Source organism: Sphaeroforma arctica (genome assembly GCF_001186125.1).
Source record: "Sphaeroforma arctica JP610 unplaced genomic scaffold supercont1.471, whole genome shotgun sequence".
Taxonomy (NCBI): domain Eukaryota; class Ichthyosporea; order Ichthyophonida; genus Sphaeroforma; species Sphaeroforma arctica.
In genome coordinates, this window is record NW_014040087.1 from 38633 (window position 1) to 51963 (window position 13331).

The 13331-nt window shown below is 47.0% G+C and overlaps 2 protein-coding genes across 2 annotated transcripts in view; one reads left to right on the plus strand and one right to left on the minus strand.

Moving 5' to 3' along the window:
- Positions 1-479: 479 nt before the first annotated feature.
- SARC_06548 (hypothetical protein) lies at positions 480-1227 on the plus strand (the record flags this gene model as incomplete). Its single annotated transcript, XM_014299550.1, has 2 exons — positions 480-709; positions 1086-1227. The coding sequence occupies 2 exons, from the start codon at positions 480-482 to the stop codon at positions 1225-1227; spliced, it is 372 nt and encodes a 123-aa protein (XP_014155025.1).
- A 5429-nt stretch (positions 1228-6656) lies between these two features.
- Positions 6657-13331, minus strand: part of SARC_06549 (hypothetical protein) — a gene marked incomplete at both ends in the record, with an annotated part of 8363 nt that continues 1688 nt past the window's right edge. Inside the window, 2 exons of the mRNA XM_014299551.1 lie at positions 6657-6754; positions 7635-13310. Of these exons, the coding sequence (XP_014155026.1) occupies positions 6657-6754; positions 7635-13310 (5774 nt within the window). The remainder of the gene's footprint in view (positions 6755-7634; positions 13311-13331) is intronic.

Consider the following 13331-nt stretch of genomic DNA (forward strand, 5'->3'; position numbering starts at 1 on the left):
GAGCTCTTTCATGTCATATTAGATACTGAGCTTTTCGCCACTTAAGCTAGTCACATTTTGTACGTATACGTGATGAAGTAGGTGGTGGTACTTATGGATGTGATACTTCTACGGCTGTTCTGACAGGATCAGTTGCTTATGCGAAACCTGAATAGCTTGGTTTAATACAGTTTATCCATCATGTGGCAAATAACCAGTATGCGTCTGTGGTGTTCTGTGTTCCATATCGGCCGGATACTCAGTGGACGCGGGAGCTAGTGCCGCTATTTCAAGCATGTCCACTTGTGGTTCTACATTCATTTGATACTTTATTGTTGCATGGTGATACTGCTGTTGGTTACCCTCTTTGGTCGCATACACTTTGAATTCACATCAAGGGTTGCAAACAAGATGTTCGTTAAGTCACCTCAGTCATTTTCTGGTCTGAGCTAGATCGTTCAGGCCTGCATGCGAACATATATCTACGTGAGTATCGTACAATGTCGTGTTTTGTGTCGGTGCCGGGGCTACGTAATTCGACGGAAGTCTTGTCTGCTAGCGATGCGGAGAGTGTCTTGGAAGATAATGTCTACAAAGCTCGCGTTTCGGAGGTTGACGACGATGAGCCCCCTGCTCAAGTTTCTAGTAAGGATGGGTCTATGCATGTTTCTTCGGAATGCCCTTGGAAATTGCCCTCTGCAAAACGAGCGCCATATCCGAGTGAGGTCAAGTGAGTGTTCCTTCACCTCGTTAATTAGATTTTAAGTATGTTATGTGTGATCGTGTACCAGTCGATGATGATAGTGTGGATCGTTTGTCCTCTTTCAAAGACTGTATTAGTGACTGTTTAGTAATGTCCACCGATTTGAGCCTCCTGGTATGGGAGTTAAAATTTTGGTCAACCCTGCTGAACAATTGGAGTTTGATGGACAAACGCTCTCTGTCCTTGAACAATATACATATGGGGCAATTATCAAGGCCGACACCCTGATGGATTTGCAAGATGTGGCCCCTCGTACTGATATGCACTCAGTTCGTGCCTCTACGTCAATAGAATATGTTATCAGTTATTATCCTTCGACTGATAACCCATTATTCACATGTAGACTTTCGGTTGTTGAACAGGTCAGTGGTAAGATTTTACCACGCATCGAGGATTTAGACATAGCTCTGGCTGAGATAGAACATTTGCAGCTTACACAAATATTCGACACAAACAGTGTTAAAAGTAATGTGGAAACATCATAGTAGTTACAGTCAACTTTTAGCATATAGATTGCTGGCACTTATTCAAAACGCGGATGGAATATATCGCGTGCACTCTTTGCAGCCATCACTGCCACTTGTGCTTAATGCATTTGGGTCGAGAATCCGTTTGGTAACAAGAAAGGCCATATCTAACAACCAGAACGCGCTAACATGATTCTTGAAATTTTGGTATCGTCTGATGAGCTTGGTTTTAATTTTGTCTTGGCGGCGCAAGATGGGTTGTCGTTACGTGCTTTCACTACGTGTCTTCGTCATTACGGACTTATGGCGTATCGAGTTATCGAATTCTGCGAGAGCAGTTACTTCCACATACAACTATAGCTGGTGAAAATGTGCTGGATGAAAAAAGTATATTGATTAGGAATGGATCTGTAACGTATGCGGCTAGTGCTCATAGCACCATTCACACTAGAGAACGACCGATTTCGCATAAAAGCTGAGAGCAGTTACTTCCACATACAACTATAGCTGGTGAAAATGTGCTGGATGAAAGAAGTATATTGATTAGTAATGGATCTGTAACGTATGCGGCTAGTGCTCATAGCACCATTCACACTAGAGAACGACCGATTTCGCATAAAAGCTCCTTCTTCATCTGGTCGAGCCCCAACAGGATGACACAAGACAATAAAATCCACGGAGCCAGAGGGAATGTGATCTTTGCGGTCTCATGATATGTATCCCTACCTTTGGCATCCACCACTTCCAGCAGCAAAGTACACTCAGTGCTACAAGAAAGAGACATGATCCCATCACCCCCAAAACCTGAAATATAATTAGGTTCAATTGCCGCAATCAGAAAATGGCAACGATCCGCGAAATGCCAAGCCATCATAACTGGGCGCGCCCCTGTGTCGTTATAGATTGACACATTCAAATCCTCGCAAACAGTATGGGTCACCGGTCCCGTCCACGTGGCCTCAAGTCAGGGTCTTTGCCTTCGCGACTGCATTCGCCTGCCGAGGACAACCCGGACGCCAGTGCCCTATTTGGTTACATGCATGATACTTTGGGCTTATAGGGCTTATGCCTTAATTTGCATGTGACACATTGAGGTGCGGTAGGCGAACGAGGCTCATATGACCTATTTGGCGTATATGAGCGACCCCGCGAGTGGTCATGCGAAGATCTCGCCCCTATCGGGAGAGTAGTATAACGGGTTGTAGCCGCCGTATAGTTGGCATGTGCACAGGAGTTCTCCCTATCTGCGGGTTGGTGAGCCCGATATCGGTTATTAGGACCCCTTCAAGTTTGTCACTTCAGGGTTCAAGTTGTTCGCTTGTAACGTATGCGCACCCTTATACCCATTCGCAGATACCGGTTGATAGGGTTTGAGATCCATACACTTGGCTGCCTTGAAGGCGTATGATGCAATGTTATTTTCGTCAAACTCCCCAGCGTCAATTCCGTATATGCACTAGTAACGAACGTACGCAGACGATCATGTAACTCTCAGGGTCCAAAGTAATCAACTTGTGATCATAAATACGACACAATGGTTTGCTCACCGATGGATCAGTAAACCCTTTTAAGAATATCATATGCTCCACTTTCCCTTTACGATTTGCGAAGAGCTTGGTATCCGCACACACACGTGACCAGGTAATCTTCCGTGACGAGCCCAACTGCTTTGCCATTTCATTACTACGGGGACACCAAACATTGAAGGTGAGCTCTCAGGGTACACCGGTATACGTCTGTACGCAGCAATTGCCTTTATCGGATAGTAGACCATCAAATAATCTATGCGCTCAATACGCCGCAGAAGAGCCCAATAACAATTCGTACACCAACGAAAATGTTCATGCACTACACCCGACTGCCAATAGTAATAGACCACCTACCTCAAGATCTGCTATACACGAAAGACCCACCCGCCGGCATATTGTAGTGGCGATAGGAATGCAGTGTATGCGGAATATGTGGAACGGAGGCAGTGGTAAGGGAGTCCAGTGCGTACCATTTAACAGGGATTTCATAGCCAGTAGGGTTCTTGCTGCGTGTACAGCGTTCACCGTTGGGTGACCATTGTTTTGCGTCGATGAAGAGCTTCACATCACGAGAGCACAGTTGCCGCTGTGTGGCAAAGTTCTTAATCTTCCACGTGTCGGGCGTGCAGTGTGATTCACGGCGAAGGAAATTCCGAAGCCGATCATTGTGTCGAATGTGTGTGCTGTCTTAGCCTTGGTGCCAGTTGATTTAAATATAATGACATAGCCATATCGTGCGTCAGGGAAGCGAGGAACTGCGTTACCTGTCCATTTGTTGATAGGAGAGTGTAGTTGCCCGGTAGCAGCTAAATCTTTGTTCCGAATGATGCAGACATAGGTGTGAGCGGGGAGGCACATGTATACCTGTGTTGCTTGTAAATAACACCGATACAATGTTCGAGTTTTCGAGTTTAAAGTACGGTGGGGGGCCTTTAATCTTGCTATTCAACTGAGTTGTATGAGCAGGGGTTTGCGGAGAGACATTTGGCGAGTGAAATGCATATCGCGTGTATTTTCACTCTGAACATCTGCAATCATAGTATGATGGCGATAGTGTGCTGGTGTTTGCACGAAAAGGGAAGAAGCTCACTGGTGATGTCTGCTTTGCTTTGTCGTTCATGGCAGCGTGCAAGCCGTAGCAGGTACCGTTGTCTACCATGTTCACAAAGTAACAATTTTCGTAGCGACATTTTGCCATTGACCCCTGCAAGTGAAAATAAAATTGTTCTTAGACTGAATAAAAGATGACATCTTGACTATTTTGCGGTTCACTGTGCATTCATTCGAGGTGAGCACGGGCGTATATGATGGCTATCTGGAGATTTTCGCTGGGAGATACTGCTGAGCGAAGAGGTCCTGATAGAGCTACAAGCGTGACGCCCAAGTAGGTTTGCCGACAGCGTCTTGGCCATGGCGTAGAAACGTAGTTGCCGGTTGAGAATGATATAAACTCCACATTGTATACGCGAAATTGCACCGGTTGAAGGGGGACACATATGGCAGTTATGGCGTCAAGCTTACGTTGAGCTCCAAGAGGACATGTATATCAGACCAGCGGGTTTCCGTAGACGGCTTCTTTTATATAGTCAACTTTAGAATAGCAGTTTACAAATCCGCCCTCATGTCCGGCGAACATGGGTTGTTCGTGGATGCACAGACATCAATCGTCGGGATATATTCGGAGAAGATCATGGCTTTGGCTTTTTTCTAATTGGTACGGTAAAGCATCCGTTCTTCGCAAGTGACTCCAAATGCTGGTGGATGGGTCAGCGTAACATTTTCTTTGGCTGCCAAGCGGAGTGTGGTTTCCTGATGCGATGACCGTTGTTCCTGTGGTATTCATCATAAGTTTGATTAGTGACAGGAGGAGAAGTCGAAGTGATGACTGCCGAAATTGGATAATTGATGGGTTGTGCAGAGTGTATCTCCGTGACCAAAGCAATAGCTACAGGAGGGGACATAGTTGGGCCAGGTGGATGGAGATTGGTGGACTTCAAAGTGTCACGATGTGCAGGAGAGAGGATCTGGAGTGTACCATATGAGGCATGGTACTCTAAGTTCAAACAGTGATATTGGAGTCGGTTTGGTGATATGAGGGGTTGCTTGAGCAGGAGGTCTAAGTTATAAAGTTCATGGCCCAGGTAGTGTACCATGTATTTTGATATTGCGTTCAGAGTCATCAGCAAGTATGAGCGGAAAGAACCAACGTTAGATACAGATCAATAAGTTCTGAGAGGTGGTGTTGAGGTAATTAACCTTGACACCACCGTCTATTACCATTTTAACCGTTGTTGTGAACTAAGTATGATCAACGGTGTTTCGTGCTACAAAAGTAAAACAGATGTTGTTTTTAATAGCACGACGTCCGCAGCCGACTGAATTAATATTTCCCATACGGTTACAGGTGGAGCACTGAAGAGAGCCTGCGTTGCAATTGCCGTTGGTATGATATTTGGTGCCACAGCGTCCACATGCGATGGGACTTGGGGAGAGCGATGGTTTGCTTTGCGGGAGACAAAACAGATGAGTGAACTTTTGTCACACGACGAGCTTGTGCACGTGACACGTGTTGAATTGGCGTGAGGTGCTCAGGGTCAGTGGTGTACCACTCATCTAGTAGATCACATAGACTAATGGGGGTGAGGGTCGCACGGAGGTCCTTGTCCATCATATATGGATGGGCTTGTTCTTGATCTTCATGAGACAGGTCTTTCAGTTTCAGTAACTGTTTGCTGGTGAATGTTAGTCCCTGAAGCTCAGCATCGAGGCCGAGTTTCGTTCAGCGAATTGTCCATGCATAGGAATCTTCTTCAAGGCCAACTTGTAAATTATGGAGGTATGCCATTGTGATCGGCTAGGAGATTCGAATGGACTTGTGGAAGTAGGATTGGCGGATGCTGTCGTAAAGGGTCCAGGGATCTTCCATTATGGTTTCCTTGTTGAGATTCTCGTGAAGATCATCGGATAGATATCGGATTAAGTGATTTCAGGTCGCGCGATCGGAAACAAGGGCTTCTCCTGTGCTATCAGCTTCGCGATCCGGTTATAGGGATTTGGCTTGGCGCCTGCGACATGAAGGGGTTGAGCAGCTCGCAGTAATTGAGGATGTGGTTGATGTCCTATTTGTAGTCACCAAGAGCTGTGAGGCAGAGATCAGCTTCCCAACGATCCTCTTGTCGCCAAAAAGAGAAAGGCGTGTTCATTTGATTCGAGTGGAGCCGGAGGCTGAATCATCTGATAAGCCTAGCATAGTACGAAATTAAAATAGACTTCGAGAACATAGCCCATTTTCTACAAAACCGATAACTTTGTACTCTGGAGAACTAAACTTCATACTCTGAAAAACTAAGCTTCATTTAGGTTTGTACACTAAATATATACTATAACGTGTGTAATTGCAAGGTTCCCTATTTTGCGTATCCAAACCAATAAGGTATCCACTATAACGTGTGTAATTGCAAGGTTCCCTATTTTGCGTATCCAAACCAATAAGGTATCCAGGCAGGTGAAAGAAAAACCTGGTTGAGTTTCTATTAAAACTAAGTTAACGACGAGTCATGCTTGAAGCTTGTCCCGATTGGGTTGCGCATGTACCCAGCGATCTAATAAAAGGATGAGTTGTGCACTACCCCGGTCGCAAAGCAGCCCACGATTCAATGCTGTCCAATGTAGGAAATAGTCAATTTTTATTCATTGTGTGCTTTCCGGCATTCGGCGTTCCCTCTACTACAAGAGCTCGACAATAGCTGAACCTGTCCTATGCTTGCCGTTTCGTCAGCGAACAGCCCTGTACTACACCAGCTCACGAGGGTCTATATTTTCATGCAAACACATAAGTACGGACCGAACAGCCTTGGTTTATACGGCTGTATTGTTAAGCTTATATATTTGGGTTCTTGCTCCGAAAAGATCGAGAATTCACACGTTGAAGCGCTGGCCCACCGACTTCAATACCCGTGGCGCCGAATCTCTCTCCAGCAGAGTGTTTACCTTACTGATCTTCCTTTTCTTTCGATCTGCAGGTATAAGTGGCGGACCCGTATCCAGACAGCTGCATTAGGGATGACTTATAGGCGTGTACTACTCTGAGAGCATAGTTCCTTTGCGTGAAGCGTGAAAGCATATGACAGCACCTCGATAAAATCTCACATCAGCACACCCATGAAGGCAGAAGACTATTAAAACCTTACGGTGACTCAAAAGGTGTAGCGGTTTAACCATAATAGCAATAAAGATGGTACTTAATGAAAACAACATGCTATACATATATACATACATACGTGCAAAGAAACAAACATGCATACATACATACGTGCAAAGAAACAAACATACATACATACATACGTGCAAAGAAACAAACATACATACATACATACGTGCAAAGAAACAAACATACATAAATACGTACACACAATACATAAAGACATACATAAAGACAAAACATACATACATACATACGTACATATACACATACACACACACACATACATACATACATACAAGCATATATACATATATACATACAAGCATACAAAAATTTATCTTGTACACACACTCACACATTTATGTATATATATATATATATATATATATATATATATATATATATACTATATATATACTATATATATATATACATACATACATTCATACATTCATACATACACAATATTCACATTCACATACACATACAAATACACATACACATACACATACAAATACACAAACACACACACACACACACACACAGTCAGTATATATGCATATACATGCAAGCACAAGTAAACACAGTATGCTGAATCTAAGCACAGTAATAAAATAGAGTTATAATGCTAAATTTCAAGTGAATGGAGAAATTAATACAGCACACGAGACAGTACCGAGACGCTCACGTACCGCTTGCCGGGCATACATTCTCGCGGTTGGCGTAAGCAGCCTTTACATTCGTGTCACCTTCACTGCTCAGGTCGTTTGTAAATGATATTTTGCTTCTCGCACCCCTGTCTGCAGAGTGCGTATTCCTGGTATTGCCACGCGTGCCGTGATCGTTCTTACTATGTTTCCGTTTGCTTACTTTCGGCGGGGTTCTGAATGCAAAATTCTTGTTATGAGTCATATCTTCGTCTCCATCTCCCCGTAGTCGCCGACTAGCACGCACACGTGTCGAAGTAGTTTTTCCCGTGCCTCGCCCAATTGAAAGTTCCATATCAGACCGTTCGACCTCGCTCATGTCTCCAACCTCAGTCCCAGCACTGCCCGCTTCAGTGCTATTGCTCTCTGTGGTCACCGTCTCTTTGAGCAACATTTTCTCCACCACACTCGGAGCCCTCCCGTGGTAATGCGTCGGCGCATCTCGCACTGTATCAGCGGTGCGTCGCCCCTCTTTCCCCTCGAAGCTGTGCCATCTGGCTTCTTCGCCCGCACGTGATTCCCTACCACCCCCGTTTGCACCGACACTTTCACTTGGATTACGAGACACTCCTCTGACAGTACGTCCCTTCGATTTCAACGCCTCGTACGCCGGTACATCGGGCCACCCGAAATGCACAATTGTTTTCTTGCGCCTGGCGGCCAGTGGCACTTCCTGGGACCTACTTTCGTCACCAGATTCAGAGTCATCTATTACCTCACCTCTGGAAAGTGTAGTCTGCAATGTTTTGGGCAAGCCTTGTCTCTCCGGTACTAACTCGTGAGCACTCCCTTTGCCCTTGCGGCCTTTTTTGGCTCCAGATCCACCCCTACTACGCGAGTTCTTCTTCTGCCGCGAAGAACTTTGTGGCTCAGCTGGGATGCTGTCCATATCAGCAACATCGACCATGCTTTCCCCTTCCTCCTCATCAGATTCGTTTGAAGCGTCACGTTTCCGCGTCTGCATACTCCGCTGCACAGCTTTTGTACTAGAGTTGCCTCTTCTCGATCTCTTCACTTTCGCACTATGTCCACTCTTTCGCGCAGATGGGTTGTGTGTGTGCTTACCGCTTCGGTGCCCTTTTTCCTCTCTTCTGTGCACCTGTCTATCTTTTCTTGCGGTAGATGCTGTCTCGGTGTCCTCGACCTCATCTCCGTCGTAAACTACTCCAGGCAGTCGCTTACATGCCCCACCGCGTGCCAGACGCTTCCGCATCTTCACAGTCATAAGAGTATTCGCGGTATCCGCAGTCGTCTTGTTATGTTCACCTGTGTCCTCCGCCATGACGTGTGTATGCCCCTCCATATGTACTTGTATCGCACCCAAACCGCATTGGGTAATCTGGCCGCTAGTCCTAGTGGGTGGCGGTATCTGTGGCTGTAGTTCGCTACCCCTCTTATATGACACTGCGCAAGATTCCGAACCCATATGCGTGTCATTGCTGACACTCCTTCGCTTGGTGGCTGGTTCTGTGCTGAGTGTGGCTTTCCTCTTGCGATTGCCTGTGACTCGCTTGGGTTGGAACGTATTACTCTCCGGCTTGTCAATGATACTCTCAGCACAAGTAGGGATGCGGTCCGTTGAAACCAGTCTATCCTCAAACCTTCCCACTCCCGGTTGTGTCTCTGTATTACCATCAGATGCCTCCTGTGCCGCTACAGAGTTCATATTCGCACCTAATATACCCTTGTTCAGTTTTCCATACATCCGTACATCCCCATGTACCGCCTCTCGTAGCGCCTCCAGCTCATGTGCAAGTGTTCCAACCAACAAACGTAGTTGATTTCGCTCTTGAGCCGCCAGAGTCGCCTGCTGGCGCACATGCTCCAATTCGCTTCGTATGGACGCAAACTGCGCATACGTACGTGTTACTACAGCGGCCGATTCTGTGTCGGTGTCGATACTCGTACAAATTCGCTTGTCAGAACTGTAGGCATCAGTTCGTGACGTAATCCCCGACGTGTTAATGTCTGCGGTAGCCGAATGTTTGTTACCCTGCAGAGCAGCTTGACCTGAGTCTGTGATAGGGTCAGCAACCATCAACGAGCTATCTTCAGCATTACGGTAGTCCTGATTGCTGGTAGCAGTTGCGACCATAGGTCCAGAATCGGCGGCACACTCATGAGCGACCTCAATGCTGACGTTAGATGCAACCTTTGCATCCATTGTCTGTTTTGCACCCCTCTCAGCTTCTCGAATATTGTCTCGCTCGGCTGACCCTTCGGTTTCTTCTTCAGCACTTTCGTCTTTGTTTCCATGCGCTTCTGCACCATCACGCCCCAAAGCCTCAGTCTGTTCTGTCTCTTCGGTCCCTGGTAATGCAGTGGTTGCAGTGTCAGCAGTTATGACTAGACCACCAGTGTCAGCAGCAATATCAGTATTGTCAGCGTCAGTACTGTCATCGATGATGAGAATGTCAGAGTCGATACCGACACTCTCGGGATTGGCAGTAGCAGCGATAATACCAATCTCTGAGTCGCTAGTAGCAGTGATATCAGCAGTGTCAACAGCACGGGCACAGTCAATGTCAGAGTTGACGCCGACACTCTCTGATTCGGCGTTGGCATCGATAGCTACTGCCTCTGTTTTGGCATTGGTAGCGATAGCGACAGTCTCATTAGCACGAGCGTCGATGACCGTGTCAACCGTACCAGTGATGTCCGTAGTTTCAACAGAATCAGCGGTAGCGACAGTCTCCGAATCGGCAGTGGCAGAGATAGCAACAGTCGTACCACCTTGAGCACTTATGATAGTGTTAACCGTGCCAGGGGTGTCCGACATATCATCAGTGGCATTGGTTTCCACAAGTGCGGAGGGAGGGATAGTGTCGGCGGTATCCGATGTAAGAGTGCCATCCGTGGTAGATGAAGTGATAGTTTTGGCCACAATACTGGGGGTGATATCAGCGACCGGTTCGGCACTTATGGTACTCTTTGTCAAGTTAATGTTGACAATATCGATCGTGGCAGCATTGTCCCCAGTACGAGCAGCGGTAGTAGTGGACACGGTCTGAGAGATGTTCACGGAGACATTTGCATCGTCATTGCCAGCGCTTCCACTCACACTACCAGAAGAGACTGCATTGGTATCATAATCAACCATGGTAGCAGTGTTGGCGGGCTTACCATGGACAGCGGAAACTCCTGTATCGATGGTCTCATCGTGTGAAGCATTGACAACGGCGTCGGTAATCTCATTGGTGCCAGCAACAACACCGATACTATTGCTGTCGGCAGTAAGAGCGATGTCAATTGTTTTCACGATGCTAATGATAGCAGTGCCATTGGTGGTGACATCGCTTACACTATTACCAGCAGTGGCAGCTGCAATACGATTTCCCGCGGCATCAGCAGTAGTGTCATTGACAGCCAACGTACTGATGGCTTCGGCTTTGACAACAGTGTCGGCGGTACCATCAATAATGATAGTATGTATAGTACCATCAATTCCAGCAGATGTATCGGCACCGCTAATTCCGTCCATCTTCGCATTTACATCAGTATCAATAATATCCCCAACGTCATCGACTTCAGCAGTAGTGCCCGTATCGGCAGCCGCAGTGACCTGAACAGCATCTATAATCCCGGCCTCGACCATGGCGTCATCGGCCCTATCAATAGCAGCTGTTTCATTGGCTTTGCTATCCTTATTGGTCCTGGTAGCAACAACGGTATTGGCAAGAGCATTAGCCTCAACAGAGTCAACAGGGCTACCACAAACAGCAGCCCGTACAGTACGAACAGAGTGAAGCATCCCGGTGTCGATGTTGCTGTCATCGGTGCAATCCACGACAAGTTCACTGATAGTTTTTACCTCAGTTTCCGCAGTTACTACAGAATTTATGACATCCCCATCGTTGACAACTGCAGTGGCACTGCCAGTATCAGCAACCAGAGCGGTATGAACTGTGTCGACCGTCCCAGCCACGACAACAGGGTTTGCGGGAACACCAATGGCAGCAGCGTCCACGATAACTGTGCTGGGCTCAACCGTCTTGCCGATAGCCACAGAATTGATGAGACCATCTGCGTCAGCATCGTCAGCAGTGCTATAAATGTAGGCGGCTGCTACAATATGCACAGTGTCGACAGTACTAGCGATAGTAGTAGTGTCAGCGATAGAAACAGCTTCAACAGCAACATCCTCAGCAATGGCATTATTAGTCCCTATAGTCCCTGCCTTGACACCACTGGCAGTTGCGTTAGCGGTACTAACAGATGAAACTGTGTCCACAGGATGAGTATACTCAGCAGTGCAAGGACAGGCATGTTGCTCGGCAGCCACAGAATCGATCAGAGTATCAGCAGTCCCTTTCGCACTGTAGGCCATACCGGTAGTATCATTCTCATCCGTATGTGCAACCAAAGCGGTATCGCCCGTAACACCAATTCCAGCAGACACAGCAGTATCGTTCTTAAGGACCTTCACATCGACAACGGAGGCTTTAACAGAGCCGCCGGCGGTATCGGCGTCAATAGAAAGAGCAGAATCAGCCTTATCAGTGCCGACAGCACTACCCATAATATTATCCGTGCCAGAAAGCTCAGCGGAGCTCTCAGTACCAACGGCTACAGCGCTAACAGCAGTTTCGACTGTGGCAGCTGCATCATACGTACCACCGCGCAGAGTGGGAAGGCCAGAACCAGTAGTAGTTGTAACAAAGTCGCTCGATATCATACCGACCGATGTACCAGAGACAAGAACAGCTTCCACAGGATCGACGCTAGTACCTCCTTTTGCGACACCATTAGCACCGAACGTATCGGTCATAGCAATCATATCAGTACCCACGATAGTGATCTGAGTGTCTACAGGTGCAGTGACAGCAGTAGTATTAGACGCAGCGATCATATCAGCACCCATGGCCGTGACCCCGATGCCTGGGACAGGGACAGTGTTCATATCAGCGACCACGGAGATATCCTTAGTGTCAATAGAAACAGCGATGACAGCAGAATCAGCCACAGTAACGATATCAGCAGCCACGGCAATGACCTCAGTATCTACAGGTAGAGCGGCAGTGGCAGAATTAGCTGTAGGATTCATATCAGTACGCGCGGGGTTGGTCTCACTTTCTACAGGCACCGCTACAGCACCAGTATCGGCCATAGCAGCTATATCAGCAACCCCGGCAGTGACCTCAGTATCTACTGGTACAGCGGCAGTAGAAGACTTAGCCGTAGGATTCATATCAGCACTCACGGGACTGATCTGACTTTCTACAGGCACCGCTACAGCAACAGAATCAGCCATATCAGCGATATCAGCAACCACAGCAGTGACCTCAGTATCTACTGGTACAGTGGTAGTAGCAGGACTATCCGCAGAATTCATATCAGCACTCACGGGACTGATCTGACTTTCTACAGGCACCGCTACAGCAACAGAATCAGCCATATCAGCGATATCAGCAACCATGGCAGTGACCTTGGTATCCACTGGTACAGCGGCAGTAGAAGAATTAAACGTAGGATTCATATCAGCACTCACGTGACTGATCTGACTTTCTACAGGCACCGCTACAGCAACAGAATCAGCCATATCAGCGATATCAGCAACCATGGCAGTGACCTTGGTATCCACTGGTACAGCGGCAGTAGAAGAATTAAACGTAGGATTCATATCAGCACTCACGGGACTGATCTGACTTTCTACAGGCACCGCTACAGCAACAAAACCAGCCC